This window comes from Gopherus flavomarginatus, chromosome 2 (assembly GCF_025201925.1).
Source record: "Gopherus flavomarginatus isolate rGopFla2 chromosome 2, rGopFla2.mat.asm, whole genome shotgun sequence".
In the NCBI taxonomy this organism is placed as follows: domain Eukaryota; kingdom Metazoa; phylum Chordata; order Testudines; family Testudinidae; genus Gopherus; species Gopherus flavomarginatus.
The window spans coordinates 286,940,686-286,957,305 of record NC_066618.1 but is presented as its reverse complement, the minus strand read 5'-3'; the positions used below and the strand labels follow the sequence as shown (position 1 = coordinate 286,957,305).

General features: G+C 40.3%; 1 protein-coding gene across 4 annotated transcripts in view; it reads left to right on the top strand.

The window, feature by feature from the left end:
• The window catches only part of ZFAT (zinc finger and AT-hook domain containing), a 264,317-nt gene extending 260,680 nt beyond the window's left edge, over positions 1 to 3,637 (top strand). For all 4 annotated transcript variants that reach the window (XM_050940606.1, XM_050940605.1, XM_050940604.1 and 1 more), the window contains one exon: positions 1,371 to 3,637. In XM_050940606.1, coding sequence (XP_050796563.1) covers positions 1,371 to 1,610 — 240 coding nt within the window. In that variant the 3' untranslated portion in view covers positions 1,611 to 3,637. The remainder of the gene's footprint in view (positions 1 to 1,370) is intronic.
• The last annotated feature ends 12,983 nt before the right edge of the window (positions 3,638 to 16,620 follow it).

Sequence of the window (16,620 nt, the reverse complement as noted above, 5' to 3'; positions counted from 1 at the left end):
CTTAATTTTGTAGAAGACATGCTTTATACCTGGCTGACCTCTTTTCTTCCTCTAAGTTGCCGTTATTTTGTATATGTTCAATGTTAACATCAGATACGGGGCCAGACTCTATCCTCAGAGAAAGAAGAATCTCCTGACTTTGTGCTATAGTACACAATGGGATACAAGAAAATGATAACGTATCAATCATTTGTTATCTCCTCTTTTATTATGCTTTGTGTATTTGCCTGAAATGCTGTGGACTTTTGCTCTCTATCCTGGGATCTAGCTGAGCTAGCATTATTCCCATTTTTCCATGTTCTTGTTATAAGTAGGTGATTTATTGATATAGTTGGAGATATGAGACTAGCATTCATTGTAGAGTGAATATCACTTTGTATAAATTCTGTCAGTTATATTTTTCCAGTGTGAAATAAATCATTATTTATCTCAAGGAGGGAGGGGCGAATCATTTTACAAAACATTTGTCCAGGTTAAATGAAACAAACAATCTTTTTAATAAAAACTGTCATTTTTTTTAAAAAAGGAGACAATCTAAATTAATTACATGGAGCAGCAGACTTGTCACTTATGATCCTGCTTACAAATGAAACTGTCCTCTTTATTGAGCACAGCAGTATTATCTAGAGAATGTTTTTTAAAAAACTGCACTTTTCTTTTATACAGAAAAATGACAGTTCCATCCTCTTGCTCCCTCCGTGCTTGGTTTGTTTGTTTTTTTAATTATTACTTTTTGAGAGATTATGCTTGTTGTAAATGACTGAAGCATCATTCACCTGTGGACAGGAGCACTGTGTTCAGAACTGCAGATGAGCTCTGCATGTTGTATGGATCTGGTGGTGAATGAAGATCTGTTCTTTAAATTGATGTGCAGTGTTATTGATGTGATTTTGTGACTGACTCCCAAACAGAACTGGTTGAAATACTCTGAAGTTTTATTTGTCAATTAATTTTTTGTCAAAACTTTGACAAAAAAAAGTGAGCTTTTGCAAAAATGTTAAAGTTTGAACATTTCTAGTCCTGAGCATTTTGTGTAAAATATTGTACAGGCTATTCTGATACATGGCATAGATAGAGCATTCTGGGACAGATCCTTATTTAAATTATGCCACTTGAAATCATGAATAATTCCAATGACTTCAATGGAATTATTCCAGATTTACATGTAAATGGATAACGTAAAGAATTGTAATAAATTCATGTAGTCAAAGGTACTTACTATAAATTTACAGTATACATCTGACAGATGCTTTCAAGCAATACCTGTTTGGTTTCTAGCATGTTCACCTAATACATGGGCTTTGATCACCACATAACCATTTCATTTATTTAAAAGCTGGAGCCTGTATAAACTCTTTATTTCTTTTTAGGTGAAAGAAGAGGAGCAATCAGCCAATCATACTGTAATGATTCAAGAAACTTTGCAGCAGGCATCAGTGGAGCTGGCTGAACAGCATCACCTGGTAGTCTCATCAGATGAAGTGGAAGGAATTGAGACAGTGACAGTATACACGCAGGGTGGAGAGGCCTCTGAGTTTATAGTTTATGTGCAGGAAGCTATGCAGCCCGTAGAAGAACAGACAGTGGAACAATCTGTTCAGGAAATCTAGAAAAAATATTTGTAGGCAATGGCTGCACAATACTGCTGAAGCCAAACTCTGAATTTTCAATGACGACTTAAGGAAGGATACAAGCTAGGTGCTAGCAAAACTTTCAACTGCTCCCTAGTCCTCTGGTTAGTGATCAGGCTGCCGGCATTTTACCAATAAGTAACACATTCTGTACATTGAGCCTTATATAGGCTGCTGAAAAATGCTCATGTTTTTATACTTTCAAGAGGAAATATTCTGACACTTCTAAAAATGTATCTAAATTATATCCTGCAAATCCTCAGAAATATAGTTGGTGAGTTCAAAGCCATTTACCCTCAGGGTAACAAAACAATATCTATGTCATCCTGCTACAAAACATAAGCCAGAATGCATAAGAAAAGTGGGCTGATGGAGACTTTGGATAGCTTCCTAGGAAAACTTCCAGGTTTTGATTTTTTTATTTGATACCCGCCTTTAGTTTCATATGCACTTCAAGAAGATTGTACATCTAAACTCAACCACATGGATTTAGAAGTTGTTCAACCCTTTCACTGGGATTTTTTCAGCACCTTTTATCGTTCAAGGGCGTTCTTTTCCCCACTCATGTTTACTCAGCTATGAATTGTCAAAGAAAAAAGTACATTACGTGTATAGTAATGTTCCTATTCTAGATCCTAGATGTGAAATTACAACATACAAGCCTGTGAACCTGCAAACATTTCCACGTGTTTAACTTTATTCAGGTGAGTAGTCCCCTTCAAGTCAATGGGACTACTCACATGCATAAACCTAACCATCTGCTTGCAGAATCAGGGCCTAAATAGCCTTAAAAAACACAGTACACACATGAAAAGCAGTTGTCTGAATTGTTGTCTCTGCTGAATTAGTGCAGATTTGGCATAATGATTTATTTTCAGCCACAAATTGGGATTTTTCTTTTCCTCCTTGAGCCTGATGCATTGTTTCAAGGAATGAAAATTGTACTCTCTTTCAAAGCAACAGTAATCAAATGAGAAATACAAAAACGGTTTGCATGGTTTGGATTCTGTAACATTCTAGATGACTTTAATCCCCCTGCTGTGCTGTGCCTTCCCTTAGGTACGAGGGGTAAGGGGGGACACAGCAATGAGGTAGAGCTGTGGCACCTGTAATAATTCTGCGCCATATTGTCCTCCCTTTGCTCACATTGAGTAGTGCCTTACTTCTTGAGTAATCCCATTTATTTCACTGGAAACTAAGCCTGAGTGAGGGTGGCTGAATATTGGCCTTGGTAACAATAAAGAGCTCATGTCTGATGACAGGATACAGCGTAATTATGGAACTGTATAAAAAGGCATTAAAGGGGCATAATAAATTCAGAAATGTTGTTTAAATGGGAAAATAAACCACTCCCACCGTCCAGATATGCTAGAAATAAAACTGCTAACAAAATTAGACTCCAATCTTATAAATATGTAGGCGCATGCTTCACTTCCATCTGAATACTCTCACTGAAGTAAATGGGACCACTCATATGTAATGCATGTGCTTACGTGTTTGTAGGATTGTGGCCCTGGCAATCAAATTGAAAGCCGTGAGCTGTAATCAGAAGGATGTCACAGACTGACACTGGTATATGCATGTGAGATGATGCTTTGGTACTGTGAGGTACTGCCAGCAATATACATTAATTCTGGATGGCAGTGAACTGGTTATGATTTAAATACTTGGAGAATAAGAACTATCATCATCTCCTTGAATCATGACTGTAAAGTACCATGCAGTGAAACCAAACCCCTGTGTCAACGCAATGAAACATTGTTTTAAATGTATATACCATAAAAGATTTTTGTTAATATGTATTAAAATAGACATGTTTGTAAATATACTGCTATGATGGTGTAAAAGAACTTGTACAAAAAATATGAAATGTATGTATACTGGAAGAGTTTAAAGATTCTTAGTTACTGCCTGTACATAGCTTCAGATTTTCAGCTTGGGCCTTGCAGTTATTTCTGATCAAATGTTTTTGTATCTAAGCTATAAAAACTATTAATAATGCAGAATTGTCATGTTCCATTTGTCACTGTGCCTCAGTGGGTCACAGCTGAGAATGCCAGATTCAGGACAAACTGCTGACAAACAGGGCAGACTCACCTCAAACTGGGGGTTATTCTGTCATGAGTTACATCAAGCCAGTAACAAAAGTGAACTTCTGTCACCACACTGGTTAACAAGAAGTCAAAAATGCAATCTCCTTAGGCATTCTGGCCCCCGTTTCACCACCCAGACACTAGACTTTATGATGAGTAGTTACTGAAAACCAATTTCATCAGAGGGTTCTCCTGATCTCAAGAAATCAGCCACATTCCAGCAGCTAAAAATCTAAAGGTTTAATCATAAAAGAAACAGGAGACTTAAAATGGTTAATAGATCATATACATACATTAATGGCAATGCTCTTATAGCAGGCTTGTGGCAGTGATGGTATAGACTGCTGGTTTGTAAAGTCTCTGCTAACTCCCAGAAGATTGGAAGGCCCTCAGTCAATAGTCCAGTGTGCTCCTTTTAGTTGTAAGTCCAAAGATTCAGAGCAGCAAAGAGGCAAAATTGAGTTATTTCAGGGATCTTTTATACCCTTTGCCATGTACCTGGAAATTTACTGGTTCAAAACACAGCTCAAAGCCTTTGTTTGTGGAAGGTTACTGGCACAAGATGGAGTCCAGGTCACATGAGCATATCACATGTCCTTACAGGGCTTGCTGACTCACAGGGGTAACCACTGGCCCCTTGGAGGCTAATGCATCAGCAAGAAGAGATAGCTGGGCTATGGCCCATTGTGAGAGTGAAGTGTCTTTGATGGATCCTCAAGCTTGAACAGTCCATTCACATTGGCTGGCTAGATTGGATATAAACTGCCTTGTGGGCGTTACTCCAGGAGCAAACACATTTGAGATACAGGTATATAGCCAATATTCATAACTTCAGCTACAGTGGTGATACATGGATTTAAACGGGATAATCTTCTTTAGCAAATCATAACTTTTCCATTGACATGACATACTTTGTACAAGATTTGTTGCAATTGTCTTAACAGTGGCAATATCAATGTTATACATGGTCATATTTCAATCATATAGCATCACACCCTTCTTTGCTTTAAATGCGGCTAATTTCTATATGTATCTTACAAGAAATACTTCCTTTTGCAGCGAGCTAGAGGATGCTACTTCATGCCAATGGAGTAAAAAGTGTCTGCTCCTGCAAACACTTTTTATTCCAGCAAGTAATCCTTATTCAAGGAAGTAGCCACTGAAGTCAGTGTGACCGCTCACTTGAGTTAGAGCCAGGGTTCTCAAACTGGGGGTCAGGACCCCTCAGGGATTCACAAGGCTATTACATGGGGGGTCGCGAGCTGATTGCCTCCACTCCAAACCCCACTTTGCCTCCAGCATTTATAATGGTGTTAAATATATAAAAAGTGTTTTTAATTTATAAGGGAGGGGTCACACTTAGAGACTTGCTACGTGAAAGAGGTCACCAGTAAAAAAAATTTTTGAGAGCCATTGAGTTAGCGGTATTCCCAACCTTTCTGGTTTGAAAGCAGCACTTGAATATGATTGAGTAAGAGAGACAGATGACGCACTGAGTTAGCGCCTGCACTTTGCTACTACTGTCCTCTTGTCATTTGCCCTAAATTATATTAAATTGCAAATGTTCAATGACTGCTTCTCCCTGGGAGTCAAACCCTGACCTTGCCACTGAGGGATGCTCCTTACGAGCCGCATTGCATTTGTTGGAATTTAAAGCTAGATGCTTTCCTTGTGTATTTACAGTAGCTTCTTCATTTCAAGTGGAATAAAAACCCTGCATCTTGGAGCTAGCTATAGTAGATGTGGCCCCAATCTTGCAAACACTTACACACGTTCTTCCCTTCAAGGAGACAAGTAGTTCCATTGACTTCATGTTTACAGGACTGGGGTCTGTCTGGTGGACAGTGTAACTGTACCAGCTACGTGTGATGCTTGGTTAAACTAAACCTGATCAGAAATGATGTGGTTTTTTCCTTAAGAAACATCTACCTGACTTTAAATGGAAGTAGCCATGAATTGCTTGGTAGCCATTTAACATAATATAAAAGCAACTGATGCATTTAGTATATGAACTGAGGTAATCTATCAAATTAACTTGTATTGTGCTTTACAATTAAAATGCATTGTTAATTTGCAGAGATGACTCTTGCCATTACATGAAGGGCAGGAAACGCAGTTGCAAAAATATTTTTCTTTTTGAAATTTTTCAACTAGTAACTTCATGGCCCATTTGCCATTAAGACCGCATGTGGAGGAGCATCAACATCTTAAATGGTAACAGATTCACACTATTACCAGGAACCCTTTCTGAATTAATTAAGCCATTGCTTGCAGTAATATCTGGCTGTGGGAAGAAATGGAAAAACTAATTTGCCATGCATCACTTACAAATTCTCAAGTAAATTATTTTCAAATAGATTTTGCACATCTGCTGTCCATGACAGATTTTTTTTTTTTAATTCTAATATATCACTGTCAGGCAAACCTACAGCAATGTAAGGCTTGAATTGCTTTGTATTAGATAACAGTATTTGTACTTCCTGCAGCTTGGGGAAGGAAATTACTGTTTATCTTACTAAATATGATGAATTCTACAACAGAAAAATAAATGGATAATTATATGTAAAGGTTACATCATAACCTGAATGCAGCTTGACTAGTGTTTATTGATTTCTCTTCTCTTGTTTTAAAAACATTGTGTCCAAGTGTTTTCTTTACCTAGAATTCCAGTGTTCCTTATAGATAATTGGGCCCTGAACTGAAGTTGTTGGAGTTGCATGGGATTTAAGATCAGGAAAGAATTGGACCTATTCTAGGTATTACGCACTGATTTGAACCACATTCTTCCCTCCATAAATTACTGTACATTCTTATTTCTAGAATGTGCAGCGTTATCATGGTGCACTCATGATGTAAGTGCTTTTTTTAATGTAAACCATTGTACATGAAGTGAATGTCCCAAGATTTTTATTATAGAAACATGTTATAAAAAGGAAAGCAATTGGACAGAATTTCATATACACAAGGCACCAACTCTGAAAGACCTCAGCTGGGGATCAAACCCTGCACCTCAGAAAGGTAAGACTCCACTCCTTTCCCTAGCCAGTTCTTCCTCTGGGATGTCCTAATCATCACTAAACTTTTCAATGTGGGTTCAGCCCCTTTTATCCCATTATACTTTTCTAATTTGGAAGAAACAGGCAGCTGTAGCTCTAAAAATGGCCATATAGCGCCTGATTTCTGGAGATTGTGCTTTCCTCCCTACCAGATCGTAACTTTTCTTAACTCCTATTGTAGTACGCTGTTCCCAGGTTTTGTCTTTTCTCTTATATCTGAGAAGATGATGCATCCTTACAGGGCACCATTAAATTCTCAGCATTTACCAACAGTTACCATATACTGTATTGGTATCTGAAATTATAATAGCTATGGTTTTTCCCTAGATTAAGGAGGTATCTGTGCTGTGTGGAAATAGTTAGCAAAAGTTGACCCTTTAGGGCTTCTGCTGTATGCATGAATTGTGTAACTGACCTGCCAAGCTGAAAAACACAGCTAGGGGTTCTTATAACTTTGATAAGCACAAGGGTGAAAAATGAGTGGTGAGTAATGTCCTGAGAACCCCAGAAGTATTTTAGGAATGACTGAAAAAAAGCTGCATTGGTAAATGCATGTGACCTGGGTGTGACCCCCTTACTTTGACAGTGCTGAAGATCCCCCCCACACACACACACCATCCTGGCAGGGACACAGGGTTTGCCTCTTCCCAGTGGAAGAGGGAATTGGGCCTGCCCTCAAACCTGGTGCATTCTAGGGATCCATGAGAAACCACCAAGCCCATCTATTCTGTGTCCTGCACCAACCCTGGGGCCCCTAATCTTGGCCCCTGCTGAGCTGCACTACTGGGGGCTCCCTTTTGGCCACAGTGGTTTCTGGACTTGTATTACCTTTCCTGGGAAAGGTGGGGGGGGAGGGCAGGAAAGACTCCTCCCCCCATGTGACTCGTGGCCTGTATGAGGAAGGTGTTAGGGACTACAGATCCATGGGGTTCTTGGGAGCTAGAAAATGCCAGCCTGCCACCCAGACTAGTTAAGTTGCCAGAACTACAAGCTCAGCACTGACAGAGGACTCTAGTCCTGGGATGTGATAGGTGGAGGAGCCCTGGGGATCCTAATTAGTTTCTATTTAAACCAAGCAGAGAAACAGGAACGAAGTTGTTGGTGCCTCTGGGTTTCTCCTGCTTAGGACAGCCTCCCTACTCCTGGTGCCTGAGGATGACCTCCTGGTAACCTCATCCTACCTGCTTCCTGACTCCTGCCTTTCCCTCTGGCCTATCTCAGACTCTGATCTACTGATAACCTGAGCCTGCCAGTCTCCTGATACCTGACTCATGCTTTGACCACTACATCAGACTGGCCCCATCCCAGTGGTGACTGAGGGCCCCTCCAGGTCACAGAAGGGGAAGGGGAAGGAGATGACTCATGGGTGGCATGATCTGACCTATCATTCTTAATCAAATACAATTGTGTTCTTAGGATATAGGCGCTTAAAGAGACACTTTTAAAACCTCGGTTTAATTAAAACGACAGAAGTCACAGACTTACTGTTCTGCAAATTTCTTATAGGGAGCTAGTTTTTAAAAAAAAAAATATGACAGGAAGTTTAACATCTCTCTCAAGTCCTTCATTTCCTAAATCATTCTTAAACATTAGGAACAGCTGAAAATCCACAAGTCGTATTTTACTCGTGCTAAATAAAATAGGGGCCTGAGCCTTAAGTTCTTACTGCAACAAAATAACAACACTTCACTCTCCTATGAATTCTCCCATCTGACTCTTGTAGGGAGAATGAAGAACCAGGAAGATTGTATCCATATTTTCAGACAGATTCTAAAGTCATAACCTTGCAAAGATTTAAGCATGTGAGAAGACCTATTTAAATTATGTTTAAACTGTTTGCAGAATCAAGACCAGCCACACTCAGAAAGTATTTGAAGGATTTAAACACAGGAGAAATGGGAAATGTTTGTGTAGGTCAAGAAGCTGTCAGTTGGAATGAAGGGGTGCAACTGAGCAATAGAAATATGCTGAATATCATGTTGGGAAGATCTATTGTATCATGGGATAGTCACCCAAATCAAATAAGAGAAGCTCCTCTGCTTGCATCATTTTACTACTGGCCTGGACAAAGTACAGGAGGACACATGGACCAGCACAGCACAGTCTTGCACCAGCACAGAGATGGCTAGAGAACCTCTCAGGTCGGTCTTCCATCTCTAATTTACGTGAGTTTAGTAATAAGAAAAAGGTAGGGGAAGCAAAATGATAGGACAGCTGATCTATAGTCAGAAATGTGCCTACAGAAGATGCTTTTCAAAGTTTGTTCCCTGACGTATTGATAGGATTGTAAATGAGGGTAAGATTGCCACTTACTTTTTTGTTTTTCCTTTTCTAAAATTAATGCAGAACTTGAAGTGAACAAATCCTGCCATTAATTTAAGAGCACAGGAAAATAAACAGGTCAGACAATGTTGTAAATGGCCATTTTACTTTCTCTAATAGTTACTATTTTTGATCTTATTTGCAATGGCAAATATGGACCGAGAAGGAAATTGCTTTCTAAGCACTGCACCAACGGCTGATTTACTTTAAGCCATGCTGTAATTCTTCTTTAATTCTGGAAATAGCTTTATGAATCTAGGTAAATTCACGGGGACCAAAGGGCCTTTGGTGTTTTGGGAGGAAACCAACCTCCTTCAGTGAATTTATAGAAGAACTATTTTTTTCTTCAGTTCAAAGAATAATCTCCTCCTGAAAATAATGGTTCTTTTGGGGTCCAAACCCAGGTGAAGGATGGTATAACTGACACTTGAAGTTTATTTTGAAGCCACGGGCAAGATATATAATAATCTCCTGGAAAGCTGGCAGCAGAAACGTTCCTATCTATAATGCCACCTCTAGATTTGCAGCACAAGACAGGGGACTATTTATTACAATGGCTCATACAGCAGCTGAAATTTTTCAAAATCTTCCACGAACATGTTCCCTTTATTTTGATCAGTCCGCACAGCCTTCAAAATGTCATATCAAAGTCCAGCCCAGAACTAGTGTGACAGGTATGGCAAATTTCATGCAATAGCCAGAAAAAATCATATTGAATTAAGTGTAAGTATTTTAGGAGTTCATTGCCTTAAAAATGCAAATGTTTATCTATTATTGTGGGATTGTGTGGAATGTCTCTAGGGGGAGGAATAACTAATGTAAAGCCTGGTAAGTGCTATGAGCTTCAAAGGACTAATTGAAACAATGCAGTGTAGTTGTAGCCTGGTTGGTCCCAGGATGTTAGAGATGTTTACTGGACCAACTTGTCTCTCTCAGCAGAAGTTGATCCAATAAAAGATATTACCTCATCCACCTTGTCTCTCTAGCTGAAACCATGTGACCTTTTTAAAGGCAGGTGGGAGATGTAGCCAACTGTAAACTCTCTGGTTATGCAAGAAGTCAGTCTCTTGAAGCTTGCCAGGAGGTGGGACCCCTTGTTTGCTGATCATCTGGTACATAAGGGCAGATCAAAAATTCAAAGGGTTTAAAAAAGTGACTCACAGATTCATGGCTGTGCTTGTTCGGAGCCCAGGTGGTTATGACGTATGTAACCACAGAAGAAAACCCTTGGTGGGGTTTGAAGGACTGCTCACCTGCCAGAGCCCTGGCTGGAGATGGGGTGATCTCTGGTAAGCTTATCAGCTTGTGTTTAGGTTCTTTTATTGTTTATTTTAACCTTAAGAATAAATGCGCTTGGTAGAAGGGAGCTGCGTGGTCACTTAATTGTGGGCAATTACAGTGTATGGCCTCTGAGGAAGGACGGCAAAGAAGGCCTGCTGAGGCAGTCTGACTTGCTGGGAAATTCACAATGTAGGCAGGGAACTGTGCAGCCTGGAAATACCTCTGGCACAAGAGAAAGAGATGCAGGTCTCCGCCCAAGAGAAATGTTGGCTGGGGAGCTGGAAACCGAAATGTGAGTGTCCTGTGGATCACAAAAGGGAGAATACAGGTGCAGTTGCCCTCAATGGTGACAGCTAGCTTGTAATTTAACTGCTATTCCCTGACTAAGCCAAGATCCAGCTGAACTGCACATTCTACTGATTTATAGGTACGAGAGAATGTGCTTGGCTCTATCTCAATGCTTTCAGATCTCTTAAACACATTCTGTGCAGTGGCCACTTAGCTTCTAGGCTGCTCCTTTTCTAAATCACATTTCATCGATAATTCACTTTTCCCAGAAAAAAAATAGCCATTAGATTAAAAGATGGAGGATAACTGAAGGATTTTTGTCCTGTCTCTAAGTCAGTAGATCCTGCCTTGTAAAACAAAAGGATCTAAGATTGGGGGATTGTCATGAGTAAGGCTAAGATTTTGTCACAAATCTTTTTAGTAAAAATCACAGACAAGTCACAGGCAATAAAGAAATATGCATGGAAGCCCATGACCTATCCATGATTTTTACTAAAAATATTCATGACAAAATGGGGAGCTGTGGGGTCCCCACACCACTCCTGGGGGCCTGGCTGGGAGCTGCAGGTCATCCCTGCCGCCTGTGGCTCCCACCTGTGGGACACTCCCATTGTCCCTCTGAGGTACCCGCCCGCCCGCAGCAGCTCCAAGCTCCCGGGACTCCCTAGCCACTCGTGGTTCCGTAGTTCCCAGCCATCACAGGCAATGGGGAAACCCTGCAGCTCCCAGCGCTGCGGGCTCCAGTCATGGAGATCTCTGGAAGTCACAGAATCCATGACCTCTGTGACAAAATCATAGTCCTAGTCATGAGTACCAGACCTACAAACTAACACTGTCTTGTCCCAGCTAATGCACAAGGGTAGATAGAATTATGTCTTAGTTCATATTAAAGCACTCTCCTGGTAATTTAAGGAAGAAAAGCACTTTTTAAAATAAAAATATGTCAGCTGTAGAAACGAATCACTGAGCCTGTGCAAGATGGCAGTTATACATGCAGTAATTGCCATGTGCTAGCAGTATGTAACATTAAAGATGAGAACTAAAGGGATTATGTTACTTCTCAGGAGATTTTTCAGGTTTAGTAGAGAATCAGCTCATTTGGTTAAAAGCAACACGTGTGGCTGGAGTTAGTAAAGCAACTGCATATATACAAAAGAACTAATGCTGCAGGGTGCTGAGCAACAGTAATGATCTTGAGCTGAGGGTGCTCAGCACCTGAGTGGATGGAGTCGTGAGCCTGGTGATCAACACCAGACATCACAGTGACTGCTAGAGGACTGTCATTGGGTCAGGGAGGCAAGATAAAGCCTCTCTAAAGATGTTGAGCAAGTGGAGTAGGATGCTCAGAATTTGTCCAACAGAGCTGCCCTGGCGACTTCTCAGGTATTACCTTATTTGCATAAAACTGGAACATTGTCACTGCCTTTGTAATGTGATTCAGAAAGGCTACAGATACCAGCATGGAGTACTGCTTTTGAGCTAACTGGCCATGTGTGAACTGACTGCCCTTGTAATGTTTTTCTTTTGTGTTGTGGTTGTAGGCAGCAACTCAGCACCTAAGAAATCACTCTAGTCCGAGATCGAGGAAATGACACACTTCTACTAGTGAAATGCACACGTTCTAAAAAGAACTGCACCACAAATATCCATTCAGCATTTCTCCCATGGTCTAACTGCCTGTACAGTCTATGAAACAGAACTTCTAAGGCTGTCTCAGGAGTGCCATCTGCTGACTTTCAGTAACACTGCAACCTTAATGGGTTGCTCTTGCTATTAGCCTTTTCCTTTATTTGGACCTATTGGGTTTCTGGGAACTGGGTGGGCGGAAGCCCGCCCAATACTAAAGGATACCCCCCCGCAGCCTAAGGGGAGGATCTATAGGACCTCAGAACCCAACTGATTTCGGGGGACAATTAATAAAAGAACAGGGACAGGAGTGCGATCAGAGGGTCATAAGAAGGAAGCCTGACGGGGACACCGAGCGGAGAACCTCGGACAGCGCCCACAGCTCCTCGAAGGCTTCAAGGGAGCCAGTGTATGCCGCCCAGAGGAACTCCGCCCAGATACGTGAATGGACAGAGGATCGGAAACAAGCCCCTCAGTCACAGGAGTCTCCATTGGCCAACCTCCTCTCCCTGGTTGCGTAGATGGCCATTTTAGCCAGGGCAAGGAGGAAGTTGACCAGGAGGTCCCGCGACTTTGTGGGGCCACGCATAGGGAGTTGGAGGATGGGAGACTATATAATTTAACAGAGGTGGAACCAATATGGTTCTAGTATTGGCCAGCAAGTAGATGCACCACAGTTAAGGTTGCAAAATGATTTCTGTTTACAACTGAATTTTCAGTCTTTCTGACAAGGAAATGGAAAGGGCTTTGGTCTTGAAAACTGTCCACTAATATTAGACGCCTAGCTTGAGATTCCTAGGGGTTGATTTTTAGTGGTGGTACCTAGAACTCTCATTGAATTCTCTGCAAATCAAACTGTAAGTGACACAAAATGGGCGCACACAAATTAAGGAATTCAAAATCAGTGGACTCGTCAAAATGTTGTCTTGCAACCTCTTTGTGCCTCCATTCATAAAATGGGGATAATACTTGTTTACATTTGTAAAAGGCACTGAGCTCTATGGGTGGAAAGTGTGATATTATAACTTGTTATCAAGTGACCAATTTCTCAAAAGTCCAGTATATTTATTTAGCTGTTTAGAACATGGACTGTCATGTGTTTTGTGTTTGCACAGGGCCTAGCACAATGGGGGTATGGTCCATGACTGGGCTCCTAGGTGCTACTACTACTAATAAAAATAATTAGCGTTAGCAGTTTAGCATATCTAGTGCTCCGGCTGGCTTCCATCATTTAAAACCACAAACATAAACCAAATCATTTGTATACAACACTACATTTCTTCATCTCTAGTATTAAGTCATTTGAACAATCAAGTTATCACTAATTCCTTTTAAACTTGTTATGCAAAACTGGAACTTTAATTTCTGAACCCACACTAAACTCTTTGGAAATTAAAAAGAATGCCTAACAAATAATCAGTTTCCTAATGCTTAAGTATATTAAGGAAAAGATAACCCGATCTATAATTATTTGTAGGTGGGGACTAAGACTTGAAATGTCACTGACATTTTGAAAGGAAATACTTGCCTTAATGCAAAATCTCCTACTCTATTTTTTTCTAATCTGCATATTAATTTCTATCAAACAACTGATACAGTGTGTTCAAGCTAAAGTCATCTTAATTAAGTCAGTTTAATCCTCTGCAAGCTTGCAAAAGTAATTATGCTGCAACTCCATCTAACCCGGTCTAATCAAGATTTCATTTTGTTCATCTGCCGCTCCTGAGCTGGGTGACCTTTCTTCTTGCATAATGGCCACAGTGAGCACAAGGAGTTTCTTTGTTAGCCAGAAGGAACCTTTACCACTTTGATCAGCTTTTCATGACAGACTGTGAACTCTTATCACCTGGATTAGCCCAGTTAAAATAAATTAATAAAACCCAACAGCATTGACTGCGCTGTGAATTTGATAGCAGAGTTTTACTGAATTGGAAACAGTGAAGGTGCAGGCCATATTTATATGTATTTATGGATATATTTCTTAGCTTTTGCTTATATGGACTCACAAAGGCAGAAATGTCTTTGCGCACTGTACTAAGAATCTTGTACACTCCATGATGCTTAGTCCCATCCTGTATTGTATCTGAACAGATCTATCTGCCTGATCCATTCAATCTAATCTAATTTTATTTGAGCTATGTAATCCAGGTAGCATGGTCTAGTAGTGGATAGGGGACTGGAATGGGAGTCAGCCAAATTTAGTATAAATCAAGTGGCAGAAACCTCTGCTTTAGAGTAAAAGGTTTGAGTTCCATTCCACTTACGATAATTACACCAAATCACTCCCTCCTTGAATCTCTGTCTCCATTTGTTCCAAGTCTTTCTTGCAAAATCCTTTGCCAAGACTAACATCCATTCCATCCTCAGCCTTTCTGCTGTAGCTGCCATTGCAGGTGGCTAGTCTCCTGTCTGAGGTTTAATATCTTACTTGCTTATGGGAATGTGGGAGCCAGGAAAGCAAAGCTGTGGGATGATGTCATATATTTGCATGGCATCCTTGTGACCCTGGGAGAAACTGACCCATGGCATTGCTGTTAGTAGGTCGCCCAGCAGAGAAGTTGGGATTGTAATATTCTGGTAGCCCTCCTCCTGGAGAACAGATAACGTTGACTTGTTTTTCTAAGCAACGAAGATGGATGTATGATTAGAAAATATGTAACTTCTTAAAGGAGGGCAAATTATGAATCTTTTGACCTTGACAGAGTGACCTTTGAGATGGTTTACTGTAGGTTTTGTCTTAATAATAATACTGTGGCCCATAAAACTCGCTTTAGTATTGTTTTTATTTAGCAGTAACACAAGGAACCTACAGGTCTGTCTCCTGTCAGACTTTGGCTTTAGCAGTCAGCATAAGGCTTGAGGCCTATTAATTTTGGCACAGATCAATGGCCCAGCAGTCACCCCTAAGTTTTGGGGAACTGGAATAGTGTGTGGAAGGAGGAAGTTTATTAATAATGACACCAGCCAAACACAGGAACTTGAGGTAACACCAGCTTTTGGATATTGTAGGATGGAACATCTGAGGATGTCTGACCACAAGTGTGCCATGGCAACAATTTGACATATATGATAATAAGTTGAGATCATTAATATACTAACCTATAGGAGAACAGCACCCCAACACTAGTAGAGTGATGAAATACAAATAAGGAAGAGGGGGAAAACCCCTACTGAATATGTATTAGACATAGTGGTGTCAGCGTAACATATTATAAAAATTATATCTCACCCTGTGTGCGGGAGGAAAGAGAGATGAGGAAGATGATGGTTAACATTTCAGGTTGTTCTGCAAGGGATGATGTGTGTGTATATGGATGTTCAGATGTGCATTCTGTAGTATCTCTATCTACCTTGCTGGGTTAGAGTGTTTATAACTTTGCTAAATGTATAATAAACTATTGTAAATACAGAAGGGTTCCTAACGTGTGAGTGATGCAACTCTGCACTTAGGGGTTCCCAAATGAACAGCAATTTTAATAATATTGGAACTGATCTTGGGACAAGAACATGTCAAAGCTCAGAGTGATTACTGGGAATTCTTAAATTGTCAATATAATTAATACATAATCTATGTATCAGGCTACAATATTTTCTTCTATTTCTCTTTTCTTTGAATATTTAATTTCTTCCTTTGTATAAACCTGGATCTTTGAAAACCTTTTGTAACCCAGATAAAACAACCTATCTGCACTGACACAGAAATGATTGTTTTTGAAAAGGGCCACCTTCTATTTACTTCCTGGCTCTCTTCGTAATCTGATAATAGATGGCATAGGGATTGCATTGTTCCTACCCTAAGGAAAGATTAAATTTTAATTGACTTAATGTGAAGCACATGTATTAATGAAATACTGCAATGCTTTATGTAACCTGTTCTATCCAAAGAGCACAAATCACTTTTAAAATATTAATGACATCACCTCAGTGAGCTGGTAGGTGTGGCTGTTCAAAGAAGGCTAAACAAAGGCATGGAGAGATGAAGCCCCTCAAAAGTGATGTCTAATGTTGGTTGCCCAAGTTTAAAGCATCAAACTATGATTTACACAGATGCTGAGCACCCACAATGGGAACTGCAAGTGCTCAGTACTAAGGCCATTTGTATTGAGGTGCCTAATTCAGAGATCTACATTTGAAAATGTTGGATGTAGTCCCTTTGTCCTTAAGTGAAGTTCATACAAACAAGGCTCCCATGGTGACCAAGCACTTAGACATGTGCTCCCCTTAAAGAATGTGAGTAGTCCCAGTGAAGTCATTGAAGCCAATGGAACTACTTATGTGCTTAACATTGAGCACACACCTAAGTACTTTGTTGGGCCTGATTCT